Source organism: Psammomys obesus, unplaced genomic scaffold, assembly GCF_907164565.1.
Source record: "Psammomys obesus unplaced genomic scaffold, mPsaObe1.curated_primary_1811, whole genome shotgun sequence".
Taxonomy (NCBI): Eukaryota; Metazoa; Chordata; class Mammalia; order Rodentia; family Muridae; genus Psammomys; species Psammomys obesus.
In genome coordinates this window covers 1,445,460-1,459,422 of record NW_026585504.1, presented here as the reverse complement: position 1 = coordinate 1,459,422, position 13,963 = coordinate 1,445,460, and the positions used below count along the sequence as shown (strand labels likewise).

The following is a 13,963-nucleotide window of genomic DNA, read 5'->3' as shown; positions in this document are numbered from 1 at the left end:
CATACTGAGGTGAAGCCCAGACGGCCTAGTGATGTACTGCTGAGCTACACTTCCCTCCCCAAACATTGTTGTTAAAAATGGGATTGAAAATTCAAAGGACCAAGACAGCCATTTCTCTGCTCTTCTTGGTGCAGGTTCTGTGAAGGCGCCTGCCAAAACTGAAGATCTGATCCAGAGCGTCTTAACAGGTGAGCCCTGCTCTTCTTCCTCGTGGACTCTGGCAACTGAACATTGTGCCGTGTTAAGAGGAGTAGATATTGCCATATATCTCCAAAAACTAACATCATTAATATATTTTTAAAAGCAGTTTATACACATCTGGCCTGAGTTTGATCACATTATTTAACACAAATCACAGAGAAGCCAGAATAGGCAGAGTAGACTCTACTGCCTAAAAATAATACTTTCTGGAGAAAGTATAAGAAAAAACAAGAGTTTCCTTCAGCAAATAGGAATGTGTGTCTCCCTAAAGTATTGACTTAATAAGTTGTATTTAAGATATGCAGAATACAGCCTATTTGTGACCATGAAATATACAATGTTTATGATCTTTGGTATGAACTTGGGTTAGTTACATCAAGCAATGGGACTCAAATTGATCTCAGCTTTCTTCAGTACACGCAGCCTTATTATGTAGTGGATTCTTAAGAATGTTTAGAATACCCGGCATGGAGGGGAACAAGGGTGCATGCATTCACCAAAACTAAAACCACTGGTAAGAACTGGATGCCGGCCTGCAGCGACTGAGTCATTACGCTGTGCTGCGGTCACAGAACAGAATGAGACGTAACTACGAGAACAGATTTTGATCACCCACAACAAGGAGGATAGCTAAGGTGTGTTGAGAAAAAGGAACAGAACACGAGAGAGCATGATCCCACCTGCCTGAGGGTCAAAGGCAGGCAAAAGTAATCGCACCATTGGAAGCCCAGGCTCAGATTCTGCCTGGTGGGGGTCAGGCTTCGGCAGGTGTCTAGGGTTTTGGCAGTATTCTGGCATTTACTTGGTAATGGTCACTGAAACAGGTCAACTTTGCAAAAGTGTGCAGGACTAGAGGTTTTGGATGTATGAATTTTATGCACTATCTGCACTTTATATTTCATCAAAAAGTACGTAAGTCGTACACAGAAGAATTATGAGGAACTCATAAGACAACAAAGCATGTTTTTAAGGTTAGGTGGGAAACACTTCAACATTGATGCAGAAAAGAAGATCCTGAAGTGTCACCTAGAAATACGTAATGTGTACACAGAGCAGCCGGTCTGCATCAGCCCTTACCTGTGGCCGACTCTGGGCAGCTCACCCATTAGTGATACTGTGTTTTTATGCAAACAAACATTACTTTTACATGTTAGGATATTCCAGGGGTCTAGCCTTCTGCATGGAGGCTTTTTCAAAGGCAGTTTAAAGTGTCTTTTTCTTATAGGCTGGAGCAAGGAGCGGCCTATAGCTCATGTTCTAGAAACTGTTACCAGAAAAGGCAGCAATTCCTTAGGACTGTAAATTCTTAATGCAAAAATCAGGAGTCAGGTTGAACCTAAAGAAAACTATTAAACAAATGTACCTATTTCTCTCTGAGCTTCTCAAAAAGAGAGAAAGCAGCTGTCAGCGCAGATGCATGGTTAGAGAATGAAGTGCTGCTTAAAGGCTTTGGTACTTGGCAACAGAAATAACCATTCCAGTTCCCCTGTTTATTCAGGTTTGCTGATTCCTGACATATATTATTTTTTAATCTCTTGACAGTTATAAATATTTATGGTATCTTTTGTGTTGTTGTTGTTCCAAAAACACAAAGTTCAGATCAAGAGATGCAAACATGTAAACTCTGACTTAATCTGGGTCCAAATAAATGATAATTTGTTAAAGTTAAGACACCATAGATTGAAAGGCCCCTCAATCCCTGTTCTTGTGATACTAGGAAAAGGATAATAGGGATACTAGTGTGGGATCTTGATTTCAGAGGTGAGACTGCAGTTTTAAGATGCCTGTTATAGAAGTGATGAAATGGGCCTCTGAAATACAGAATGATTTGATACTTGACCGTTTTCCTCAATAGTGGATTAAACACTGCAGTCAGGTGGCCACTAGCCCTGCTGGAAACACTGTGAAAATGCTTCCTTCACACACTATTTCCATGTCCACCGAGATATAGGGAGAACCCTCATCAGTGAGTCCCGTGGGAGATGTTCAACCTGTGTTGATCATGTGCTAGGCCTCTTCAGCAGTGTTTCTCAACCTGTGGGTCGCAACCCCATAGCAAAACTCCATCTCCAAAGGAATCTATATTATTAGTCATAACAGTAACAACACTACAGCTATGAGGTAGCAACAAAAATAGTGTATGGTTGGGGCTCCCCACAGCATAGAGACTATATTAAAGGGTCACAGCATTAAGAAGGTTGAGAACCAGTGCTCTAAGGCTTGGAGCCAGAAAATGATTAACACTTTCCATGACTTTTTTTTTCTTATTTCACCATCATACCAGCCTTGTGAGCTAGTAGTAATGTCATCATCCTTAAAAAGTGTAAAGCTGGGGACATGCTCCACTTTCCTCTGATGTGGCACAGTCTATTCCCAGCCATAGCGAGGCTGGTTTGTTAAAGTCCAAAGCTTCTACTTTTCTGCACAATTGCCCTTTATGTAGTGGGAGATAGTCTCTAGAAGGTTGTGTTCCCCATCTGACTGTCCCAAATTCACAAGAAGCTGGACTTCTTTATTCTTTATACAGCACCCTGGGGTGCTGTATACACTTGGGGTTCCTCTGCGATTATTCAGAAGTCAGACAGAAACTGACAGGCACCCTTGCTCGGTTGTTTCCACTCCTGGTCTACTTCCATCTTTTCCCTCCCTGCTCATAGTAAGTCACAGGCACCCAAATCCCCATCCTAGCCTCCATTTCTAGGAAAACCAAACTTATAAGCTCCAGGTGAAAGATTCGGCTAACTGACAGGCCTGCCGCCCATGCTGTGTTCTCCAGCTACTCTGGGTGTAGAGGAGCAGGACCGGCCCTTCCCGGACCCTTAGTCCTCTTAATTCTCCATGCCACTCAGCTCTGACACTCCTCTGTTGCAGAAGTAGAGGCGCAAACTATCGAGGAGCTCAAGCAACAGAAATCGTTCGTGAAACTTCAAAAGAAGCACTACAAAGAAATGAAAGACCTGGTCAAGAGACACCACAAGAAAACCACGGAGCTCATTAAGGACCACACCACCAAGTACAACGACATTCAGAATGACTACCTGAGAAGGAGGGCGGCCTTGGAAAAGTCGGCCAAAAAGGACAGCAAGAAAAAGTGAGTTTGTAGTTCCTTGCTGGTTTTATGTCGAGGAGGAAGAGGTGCTGCCACGTGTGGTTGGTGTTTTTATGTGCTGTGCCACATTTTTTAACCTGTGCCGTCATGAGAGGGAAGTCTCACCACCTGCTCCACTCTCCGCTGCTCTTGAGTCATTTCGGTTCACTTTTGCCTGTGAGCTAAATTTAATTTTCCCCCTTTCCCTCCCTCCCTTCTTTTTTCTTTGTAAGAGACAATATCCTGCTAGTTGCCCAGACTAGTCTTAAATGGCTAAATTTCAGGGGCCGTTCTTTCTCTGCTTTTGGGAAAGCTGGGACTGCAGGTGTGGATGTCTTCATTTGAACAAATTCTGGGGTGGCTGCACAATTAGTCTTCAGGAGCGCTATCCCTTGACTTAGATATCAAGCTGCTGATGCCCCCCCCATCTCAGTCAGCAACAGGCTGGGTACAGAACTCTTAAGTACCTGGAATCTAGTTGAAGAGATGGCTTTCCTTGAGGAGGGAGAAGTTTCCACTTTCTTTTGAGGCCTGAACCCCATAATGGCCTGATAGGTGTGCTGAGGTCTGGGGCTCTCACAGCATCACATACTCAGAACACTCAGAATGTGATGGGTGGACGCATGCCTAGCCTAGCTATTAAAGAGTATTATCGCTGTGTTTCTCATGTCCCGTGGGTAATGCAATGATTATATACAATTTTACCCTCAAATAGAAAACATATAGGCACATGTGTCAGTGAGTTCTATCTCAGCTTACACAAGCTGCAGTCATTTTGGAAGTGGAAAAACCTCAGCCGAGAAAATGTTCCCACTAGACTTCCCCAGGTGCAAGCCCACGGTGACTCTTCTTGACTGATGTGGGAGGGCCAAGCTCACTGGGGGTGGTGCCATCCTGGGACAGTGGTCCTGGTGTCTATAAGAAAGCAGGTTGCTGAGCAAGCCACGAGGAACAAATCAATAAGCAGCATTCCTCCATGGCCCCTGAATCGGTTCCTGCCTCCAGGTTCCTGCCCTGACTTCCTTCAGTGATGAGTCTTTACCCGGAAGTATAAGAAGAAGTAATCCCTCTGCTCCCCAAACTGTTTCTGGTGGTGGTGCTTTGTCACAGCAATAGAAACCCAATATATCTTAGCAATGAGAGGAAAATGGACAACAAATGTAAACATACAGCATAATCACGAAGACTACAAAAACAGAAACAATATTGTGATGTGGAATGACCTCGGAGAGGAGAACATCCTCCCTGCTGTTGTTTTTGTTTTTATTTTTTATTGCTAGAGCTATAACCCATGGAGTTGTGCATGCTGGGCAAGTCCTTCACTGCCCAGCTGATGCCAGGTCTCTAGAATTTCCAAACAGAGTGTCACCATGTAGCTGGGTGTGCCAGCTAATTTTTATGCCAACTGACACAATCTAGAGTCATTTGAGAGGAGGGCATCTCAACTGAGAAAGTGCCTTCATAAGACTGGCTGTGGGCAAGCATTTTCTTAGTGATTTGGGAGGACTCAGCTCCTGGCCTGGGGGCCCTGGGTTCTATAAGAAAGCAGACTGCTAAGCAGACCATGAAGAGTAAGCCAGTAAGTAGGTTCCCACCTTGTTTGAATTCCTGCCTTGGCTTTCCTCAATGGATTATGACCCAGAAAGTATAAGCCAAATAATCTTTTCCTTCCCAAACTGCTTTTGGTCACAGTGTTTTCATCACAGCAATAGAAACCTTGATTAAAATACTTGGGATGAGCTTGAACACGTGCTCTTCCTGCCTTGGTGTCCAAATGCTGAGATGATACGCACTAGCTGGGAGAGCTATTCTGACCTGTCAGTATAGAATCAGTTGACTTCTGAGGAGTAAGTCCTGGACAATCATCAGGAAAGTAGCAGAAGATATTTCCAGGCCCAGGGAAAGATTCAAAGCAGGGAAAATTTGACTTGTTCCCTGGATAGCACAGTTGGCAAAATGGGCGAGACTAGAAAGCCCCATGAAGAGTGGCATGAAGTCTAACAGTTAGAAGAGAACACCATTTAACCAAGGCCTTTTAGAGCTGGAGCTAGTGACAAGTAATTCAGAACTCACGTGGCTGAGTAAGAACTCACTGAAGAAAACGACTCAGTGAAATTACCTCAGTTAATGGCCTTAGCAAACACTGCTAGCTGCTGTGTGGAAGGTGCTAGGCTTCGCAGATGGGTGTGAGCTACTGACACGCTCCAGTTCAGTCACGCTTGGTGCAGGTGATGCTGAAGGGATGGTTCCTAGATGGTATGACAGGACAGAGCGCTCAGAGCAGGAGCACAGAGACTGGTGCCAGGACAGAGCGCTCAGAGCAGGAGCGCAGAGACCGGAGGGGACCCTTTCTCGGGAGTCTAGCTGAGTGAGGATAAATACTTCTCCTAAAAAGAGGTCACAGAAGTGTGAGAAAGGGCTGGATTCTTGTGTTGGTGTTGTTTTCTAAGAGAGTTTAGGATATGAAGTGAGCACTAGAGGAGGGAAGACATGCCTTTGTGGATCTGTAACTGCCAGGCATCCTTGTGGAGATGGAAATATATGTGATCACCATGGCCACATCTGCTCAAGGCAGTGAGTCCACTGTCCAGCTACAGCAGTGTGGCTCAGAGGTTTCTTCATACAAGCAGCAGCAGGACAACTGCTCAGATGCAGACGGCTAGGCCTCCATCCCAGAGTCTGACTCAGGCCTGTGGTAGGCCTTTGCAGCTCTAACAGACTGTGGGGTTTGCTGGCACTCTTGGTTCAAAGACTTGTTACTGATAAAATTTGGTCCATAACTCTTTAGTGGTGTCCCTGAAGTTGAAAGACATCACAAAGGCCTTGCTTAGATCCCACCTGCATCTTCAGTCCCCATCCCAGCCACGTAAAAGCCACTGCTCCTTGCTTGGACTGTGCTTCGATGAGAAGGAGAAGTAAGGAATCTTCAGGCTCATGGGCTCCTCCACCAGCAGATCTTCTGCATGAAGATGGAAAGATTTACCTCTAACTATAGCAGACACTTGCTGACCAACATCAGAATCTCAGTATTCTGATTTTCATGTAGATCTCAGCTTGGCCTTTTCTTTCAAAATCCTTTGTGGGATGTTCATCCAGATTGTCCTGGGCTTCACGGCATAGGTTCTGTCTGATCACACTGGGGTCTTTTGCCTTCTGATGTGGGGCTCTTTCACCACTGGGTGAGCTCCTCTGGTGAGTATCAAGGATGTTTTAGGCAGATGTGCTATGACACTGTTCTCTACAACCATCTAGTATAGTACCACAAACTGGCTACTTAAAATGCTATGTCACAGCTCGAGTGTAGGAGTCCAAAATCAGTGTTTGAGCAGGGCATCAGCTCAGAGGTGTTGGGGAATGCCATTACTGGGCTCTTCCAGCTTGTAGCAGTTACAGAAAATATCCTTGGCTCACCTGAGCATGTAGATTGATCATATCAGACTTGTCCATGCCATCATATGGCTTTCTCTCTGTGTAGGTATACCTGCCAAAATTTGCTCCTTCTTTTAAAGATTTTAGTACCTAGATTAGGGTCCATCCTTATCCAATTACAACCTACCAAAACCATTCCATTTGCTATCAAATTTGCAAAGAAAGTTTCCAAACAAGCTGAGTTCTGAGAAGAACAGGACAGTCAAAACAACTAAGCACTCGGCTGTATTGCCTTGTGCATTTCCGGCAGCCGCCCTGCCAAGTCTGCACAGGCATCTACCAGAGCACAGCAACAAGGGCCCACCAAAGCCACCAAAGCCCTGTCACACCTTAGATGCAGCTACAGTGGGGCCAAAGCATGGCGCCTACCCATCAGTGAGCTCTGTGGCATGGAGCCTGACATGTGACTTTCCAGAAGAGCTACCTGTGGTCTTCCAAAGCACTGATAACTGATAACAAAGAAACTGATAACTGCTTCAGTGCTTCGAATGTACTTATGAAACAGCAAAGGCCAAATAAGATTACTTAGCAACTGTCCTAATTTGTGATCATGTTTTTCTTGGAGCATCCTTTGCAAGCTTGTTGGTGATAAATAATCTCTTGCTCTCTAATCAGTGGGGTTCATTTTTATTGTGAAAATGTTTTCTTCAATGTTTAACAATTACGGAACTAGAAAATAAATGAAGATAACTTAAGTTTTCTTATTGTCTTTTTAGGGAACAATTTTTGTCCTCCTTGGTTTAATTTAGCTAAATGTCAAAACAATTCTACATTTTAAACTTTAGTTCTTTAATGAACACTAATAGCATTGTATAAGACATTATTCCAATGTCATCATGAACACCATCCACACAACTTAAAATATGAAATTTTGTTTATGGGGATATATATGTAATATTTCAGAGCAAAAGTATCCTTTTGTTCTATTTCAATGTGCATTTGAGTTTTTAAATAAATAGCACAGTGGTGGGGAAGGCACTTTAAGTCATCGTTTTCCTTTTTTACTTGATTTTCTATAGTTTGGATTAAAACTGGTATTTGTTTATTTGGTTAGTTGGTTGGGATTTGAGATGTGGACAATGTCTATCTCAGGCTGGCCCTGAGAGAAGCTGAGACTAGCCTCAGCTTTATGATATTTTACCTTAGCCTCCTTAATGCTGAAGTTACGGAGTAAGAGCTTAACAAATTTTTTTTTTCAAACAAATTATTTTTATGAGGTGTCCTGTTTTAGGTTTGTTTTGGTTATGTCTTGTTTTGCTTTTTAGCTGATAAATGGAGAGTTGTGGTCAGGGTAATCCAACAGTCATCACAGATCCAGGAAAACCATGTAGAGTACAAAGAGCTTTTCTGGAAATGTGTCATTGGCTCTCATTAAGGTGTTTCAATGGCTTGACTTATAGTGAATGATTGCCACTGAAATACACTCTTCTTCTCTAGCTGAAAAGTCTATAAATCACCCTGAAGCTGTAAGTGTGTAAGCCATCTGTCCGTGACCTGAGAATGCAGTAGGCTGTGATGCATCCTTCCTCTCACCGTGTTCTGATCATCATCTTTGTCACCAGGTTGTGGAGAAAGGAAGGATGTGGCTTCAGAGCCATATTGTGACATATGATGTAACGTGTGCTCACCTTGAGAACACAATCAAAATGTAATGTCTGATTTTTAAGAAGTTGTAAAAAAATCACCTTTCCTTAGAGGTAGAACAGACGTAGAAGGTATCAGGTGAAATTTGTCACTCTTTGGTGAGGAAAGCTAAAGGCTAAATCAGCATTTACCTTTCGCTACACAGTCAGTGAAGGCAAAGTTTTCTCTAAAATATCTCCTGAGAACTCCACATTAATGATGCACACATTCATTTTTTTTTAATTTACTTTTACACCATATTCTGTAAATTCCTCATCAAAGTGACAGCATAGGAGACATAGATGGATACGTCTCTGTAGCCCACAATGTCTGAAGATGCAACCAGGTACAGCAAACCAGGAAGGCTTCCACAACCTTCTGCTCTGCTTGAATAACACACACAAGCAGCATCTCTGTGACTACCACAGCCAGCACTAGGCAGGAAGGTAGTTCAGTTCAGCATGACGAAGTAGCAGTGTTGGGTCAACCTTCAGGAGTCTGACCACGAGTTCTTTATTTTAGGCATAGTTAAGCACAGCACAATATGGTGAAAACATTCTGTTGATAATTAGCTCAATCTCATGTGCAGAATAAAGCACAAAGTAAACTAAATAAAGATTGGACATGGCTACATTGAAACTCTACATAAAGTCCATGTGATATCTTCCATAAAGATATGTGTATAGACTGACTGTGAAAAACAAGCATGTGATAAGGGTCTGGGGAGAATTCGGTGTGGTCTCAGCCACACGGATAGCACAAAGGTCACCAGGCCATCAAACACAGTCATTCCCAGATAACAGTTAGACATCCCTTTCTCTCCTGAGTGGGCAATGCAGGCTAAAGTAGACAAATGCAAAGGATAACTTAAGAGTGAGTAGGCCCCAGGTACAAGGGTGACGAGGAAAGTCAAACACAAGTGATTTCATCTCCTAAAATTACTTTGGGGTTAGACTTGCTTGGATTAAAGTTTTTATATTGCAGAGATTAAGAAGCCATGAAATCAATAAAATCCTCAACCAAATGTTCACTTAACACAATAACATCAGCCCAACATTCTCATAGATGCCAAAGATAAAAGTAAGTAAAATGCACTTAAGAAGTATGTGACATAGAATTTTAACACATGAAATCATAAAGACAACAGCAAGCTGACAGAAAAGCAAAGATATGCCAAAATTTTTACCAAATCTATAAACTGTTAGATGCCAAGAGAATGTTTTGAAAGCATTGTCTATTCATATTAATACAATACACACAATTTGCATAGATGGTGGCCTCATAGGCTTTGAGCCTGTTCAGATGAGGTTGTGTGTCCTTGGGGAATGGAATGCAAATTACAACATGGTGGTCATTCAGAGAAAGTCCCAGAGCCACAAGATTGTTAAACATGCAGATATCGTGTCCATCCCAGATCTGATACATCACGACTTGTATTTTAGCTGAGTCCTGGGTGACCCAGCAGACACTCAAGTTGAAGAGGCACAATAGACCCCTGTCCATGATCAAAATTCCTACTTTTTAGAGTCAGCCTGAAGTTCCCTTTAGTTAAAATGGGATGCACTCTGACTTTCACAACCTGTCAGTGAACTGGATGGATGACATCTGTCTATGATGGCAGAGCATCTATCAGGCTGGGGTTGCCTGCCTGTTTTCACTGTAGAAGGAAATGTTGCTTTAGTGTAGGTGTGTGAAAACAAAGATGGAAGCTCTCCCACCCCCACAAGTCTGTGAGCCCCAGAGCTTCTCCATGAATGGCCTGAAGGTTTGATTACACTACCGGAGGACCCTGTGGCTCCTAGGAAGGAACTAAAGGTCCAGGGATCAGTTATGGAAGATGTAGAAACATTACCATGAAATACAACTGATCAATAAATATTCAAAAATACTCAACATCTTTAGCATCAAGGAAATGCAAAAAGTCTTAAAACATTTGATATCTAAAAATGTATCAAGAGACACAAAGACCCTGAGGTCCAGTCTCTATCTTTCTGTCTCCCAACTCTCTTCATCTACAAGTAAATCTTACAAAGTTTTCAGAGTAATCATAGGCACTGTGCTTATATGTCAGTTGCTCCCCCATCATCCGTCATCTCCCTTGAGCATTCCATGTAATGTAAAGAGCCCTTTACTTGAAACTGGTTTCTGTCTGGATGTGGGAATCACAGCTTCTCCTTGTACTGTTGTGGTCTCTACTTCCAGGCCCATTGACCTCAGCAGGCACTCCAGAGCCTTCAGAGCCCCTGGTGCCACGTGCATAGTTCCTGAGCCAAGCTCTGTGTCTTTGCAGATCTGAGCCCAGCAGCCCTGACCATGGCTCATCGGCCATAGAGCAAGACCTTGCTGCCCTGGATGCAGAAATGACCCAGAAGCTAATAGACTTGAAGGACAAGCAGCAACAGCAGCTGCTGAATCTTCGGCAGGAACAGTATTACAGTGAGAAGTACCAGAAGCGAGAGCACATTAAACTGGTAAGCCAAGAATACAAACAGATAAGCTGTGTTTGTGCAGCTACAGGGCTCTGAAAAGGAGGAACAAACGTTTGCTGCTCTCAGATGACTCAGAGGTCATAGTGTGTGAGCAAATGGCACCAGCAGGGAGAACGTAGAGGATGCTCAGGGTCCGACACACTAACACTTCTTGAATTTTTTATAAGTTCCTCTAATCCTTCCATAAAGCTGAGTTTTGTTTTTACCTTCCCTGGATTATTTTTAAATGTCAGTTCATTTCAGGGGATCTTTGAGATGGCACAAGGAAGTAAAATGTTCTTTCAAAAATAAAGCATGTGCTGCAAGTAAATTTTCACTTCTACTTCTGTATCAATGAGGTTTTCAAGAACAGACACAACAGAACTGTATGCTGCCTGTTGTCCAGGTTTTCCTTCAAAGCCTCAAGGCTATCCGTGAAAGTAAAAGACACCCTCTTTGTTAGTGATAAGGTTTGCCTGCCAAAATATTTTCTCATGGATTGTAAAACTTTTGATACTGTTTATGATGCTTTGATCAATAATAGAAATGTTTAACCTTTGGTCACACACAGAGACACATAATGTGACTTTAGTAATAAAGTACTAGCCTTGAAAACAAGCTAATGCCCAAAACAAAAGAACCAAATGAATAACCTTGACAGAAATGAATAGTGTATTGAAGAAATGATTTCATAGAATTATCCACCTTTTTGCTATGAGTCTGTCTGTACATGTAAGAAAATTCACTGTGTATGAAGAGATAGCCTATGGAAGGAAGAAACTCTTTGCAAACTGTACACCCAACAAAGAAGTAGAATCTATAAAGAAATGCACAGCTGGGTGGTGGTGGCGCACACCTTTGATCCCAGCACTCAGGAGGCAGAGACAGGCTGATCTTTGTGGTTCGAGACCAGCCTGGTCTACGGAGTGATTCTACTACATCCAGAGCTATACACAGAGAAACCCCATCTCACCCTACCCCCCTAAATACCACACAGTTTAAGCACTATGAAAACAAGTCATCCAGTCAGTAAATTGGAAAATGAATTGAACAGACAGTTTTCAAAAGAAGAAATACAAATGATCAATAAATATTTTAAAATGCTCAACATCTTTAGCTGTCAAGGAAATGCAAATTAAAACTTTGCATTAAAACTTTGAGATTCCATTTCATCCAGGTCAAGATGGATGAAACAAGTGACAGAAACAAATGACAACAAATACTAGGGAGGATGTGAGAAAAGAAACTTTCGTAAGCTGGTGGCAGAAAGGTAACCCAGTACAGCCAGTATGAAGCTCAGTTATAAAAGCTCTCAAAACCTAAAACTAGCATTGTCATGACTCAGCTGCCCAAAGGAATCTTAAGTCAGCCTACCTCAGAGACACTGCATATTCATATTTATCTTTGCCCCATTCACAGAAGTCAGTAGACAAGAAACAGCCAAGATGTCCATCAAAAACTAAATGGATAGGGAAAATGTGGAAAAGTCACACAGAGTGTTACTTGGCCATAGAGAAGAATTAAGTTATTTCATACACAGAAAAATGGTGAAACTGAGGATCATCATGTTAACTTAAATAAGCCAAACTCAGAAAGACATGTCACAAGTTCTCTTTCATGTGTGCAATCTAGATTTAAATATAAACATGTAGCATGAAAGAAGAACAGGCACTCTAAAGGGGAAGGAGAGGAAAAGAATGGAAAAGAGAAAACAAGAAAGGTCAATGGGAAAAGAGGCAAAATATCCCATTTCTCTCACAGAAACTAGATTTGTGAATAAGCTACGTATGCATATGTACATAAACTATTCATGAAATCAGAAAAGATACTGTTTGGGAGGAAGGAAAGGACCAGCTAGGAAGGGAGGAAAATTGAATATGAACAAGACACAAAAGATACGTGTGAATGAAAATGTAACAAAGAAACACCTTATTTTGTATGTTAACCTAATATTAAAGAAAAAGAAAACATACTATGTAATAGGTTGACTTGGTGTAATGCTTTTGTCTTCATCCTGAATCCTTTATGACAATGTAAAATGAAAAGGTCAGAATTACATGACGTGTCTATCCGAAAGCATAGTCTACTTGGCTAGTTATTCTCAACTTAAAGGATGTATCAGGATCCTCTGGAGAGCTGATTAAAATCCAGACTGAGGCCTAAATACTAATTCAGCAGTCTTTCACAGAATGGGCTCTTAATGATCATTCTGTTCCAAGAACCTTCTCTGAGGACCAGGAACTTAAATGTATTCAAGGTCTTATAACTTAATAAGTTCAAGGAGGTGTTTTTAACAAGCCCCACAGCATGGGTGAGTTGCCCGGATTGGTAAACTACTGAACTAAGATGGAGGCTGTAATGGCTAGACAGATGGCTTAACATGTAAGAGTACTGAATGGTCCAGAGCATCTGGGTTCTGTTCCCAGCACCCACATCATAGAGTACAACTGCTTGTAACTCCATTTCCAGACAACCCAATGCCTTGTATGAACTCTGCTGGCACTGCGAGCACAAAGTATAAGATAAACACTCAGGCACAGACACACACATGAAAATTTAAAATTACTACTTTTCTAAAGATTCAAACAGTAAAATAATGCCTGAGAGGGGTTTGGGGTAGCAGTGAGGGAGGAAATGACTCGACAGACACAAGAGAGTCAAAGTTAATTTTAATAATAGATGATGATCGTCCTTCTAGATCCAACCACTACTATCTGATTTTCTCCAGGAAGCTATGGCTAAAACAGCAGACTATAACAATGACGACAGCAGCTGAGCACTGAACACATACTACTGTGGTGTGTACTATGCTAAGACATTTCTGGGAATCACTGTTCAGTTTTCTCCTTAAGCACTCGTTAGCTCTCAGGATTGTCGTCAGCACATTTTCCATGTAGTGACTTTTCCAAGGTGCTGTGACTAGAAAGTGGTACATCTGTGATTTGAACTTTGGCCATCTGACTGTAGAGTCACTGCTTCCTAACCAGTACATAGATTCCTCTCCTACTTGACACTGAAGGCCACTGTCATGATGGTGGGATTGCTTTTTATTGCTCATGCAGAGCGTGTACAGCCAGATGTCCCTTTTTGATGACTGCTATTCTCTGTCCATCCTTCAAGAACTTTGTCTCACATATCACATAAAATGTGGATT

The 13,963-nt window shown here is 42.2% G+C and overlaps 1 protein-coding gene across 8 annotated transcripts in view; it reads left to right on the top strand.

The window, feature by feature from the left end:
* The window catches only part of Plcb1 (phospholipase C beta 1), a 758,762-nt gene that overhangs the window by 599,427 nt on the left and 145,372 nt on the right, over positions 1–13,963 (top strand). For all 8 annotated transcript variants that reach the window (XM_055605263.1, XM_055605143.1, XM_055605110.1 and 5 more), the window contains 3 exons: positions 135–188; positions 3,073–3,292; positions 10,632–10,812. In XM_055605263.1, coding sequence (XP_055461238.1) covers positions 135–188; positions 3,073–3,292; positions 10,632–10,812 — 455 coding nt within the window. The remainder of the gene's footprint in view (positions 1–134; positions 189–3,072; positions 3,293–10,631; positions 10,813–13,963) is intronic.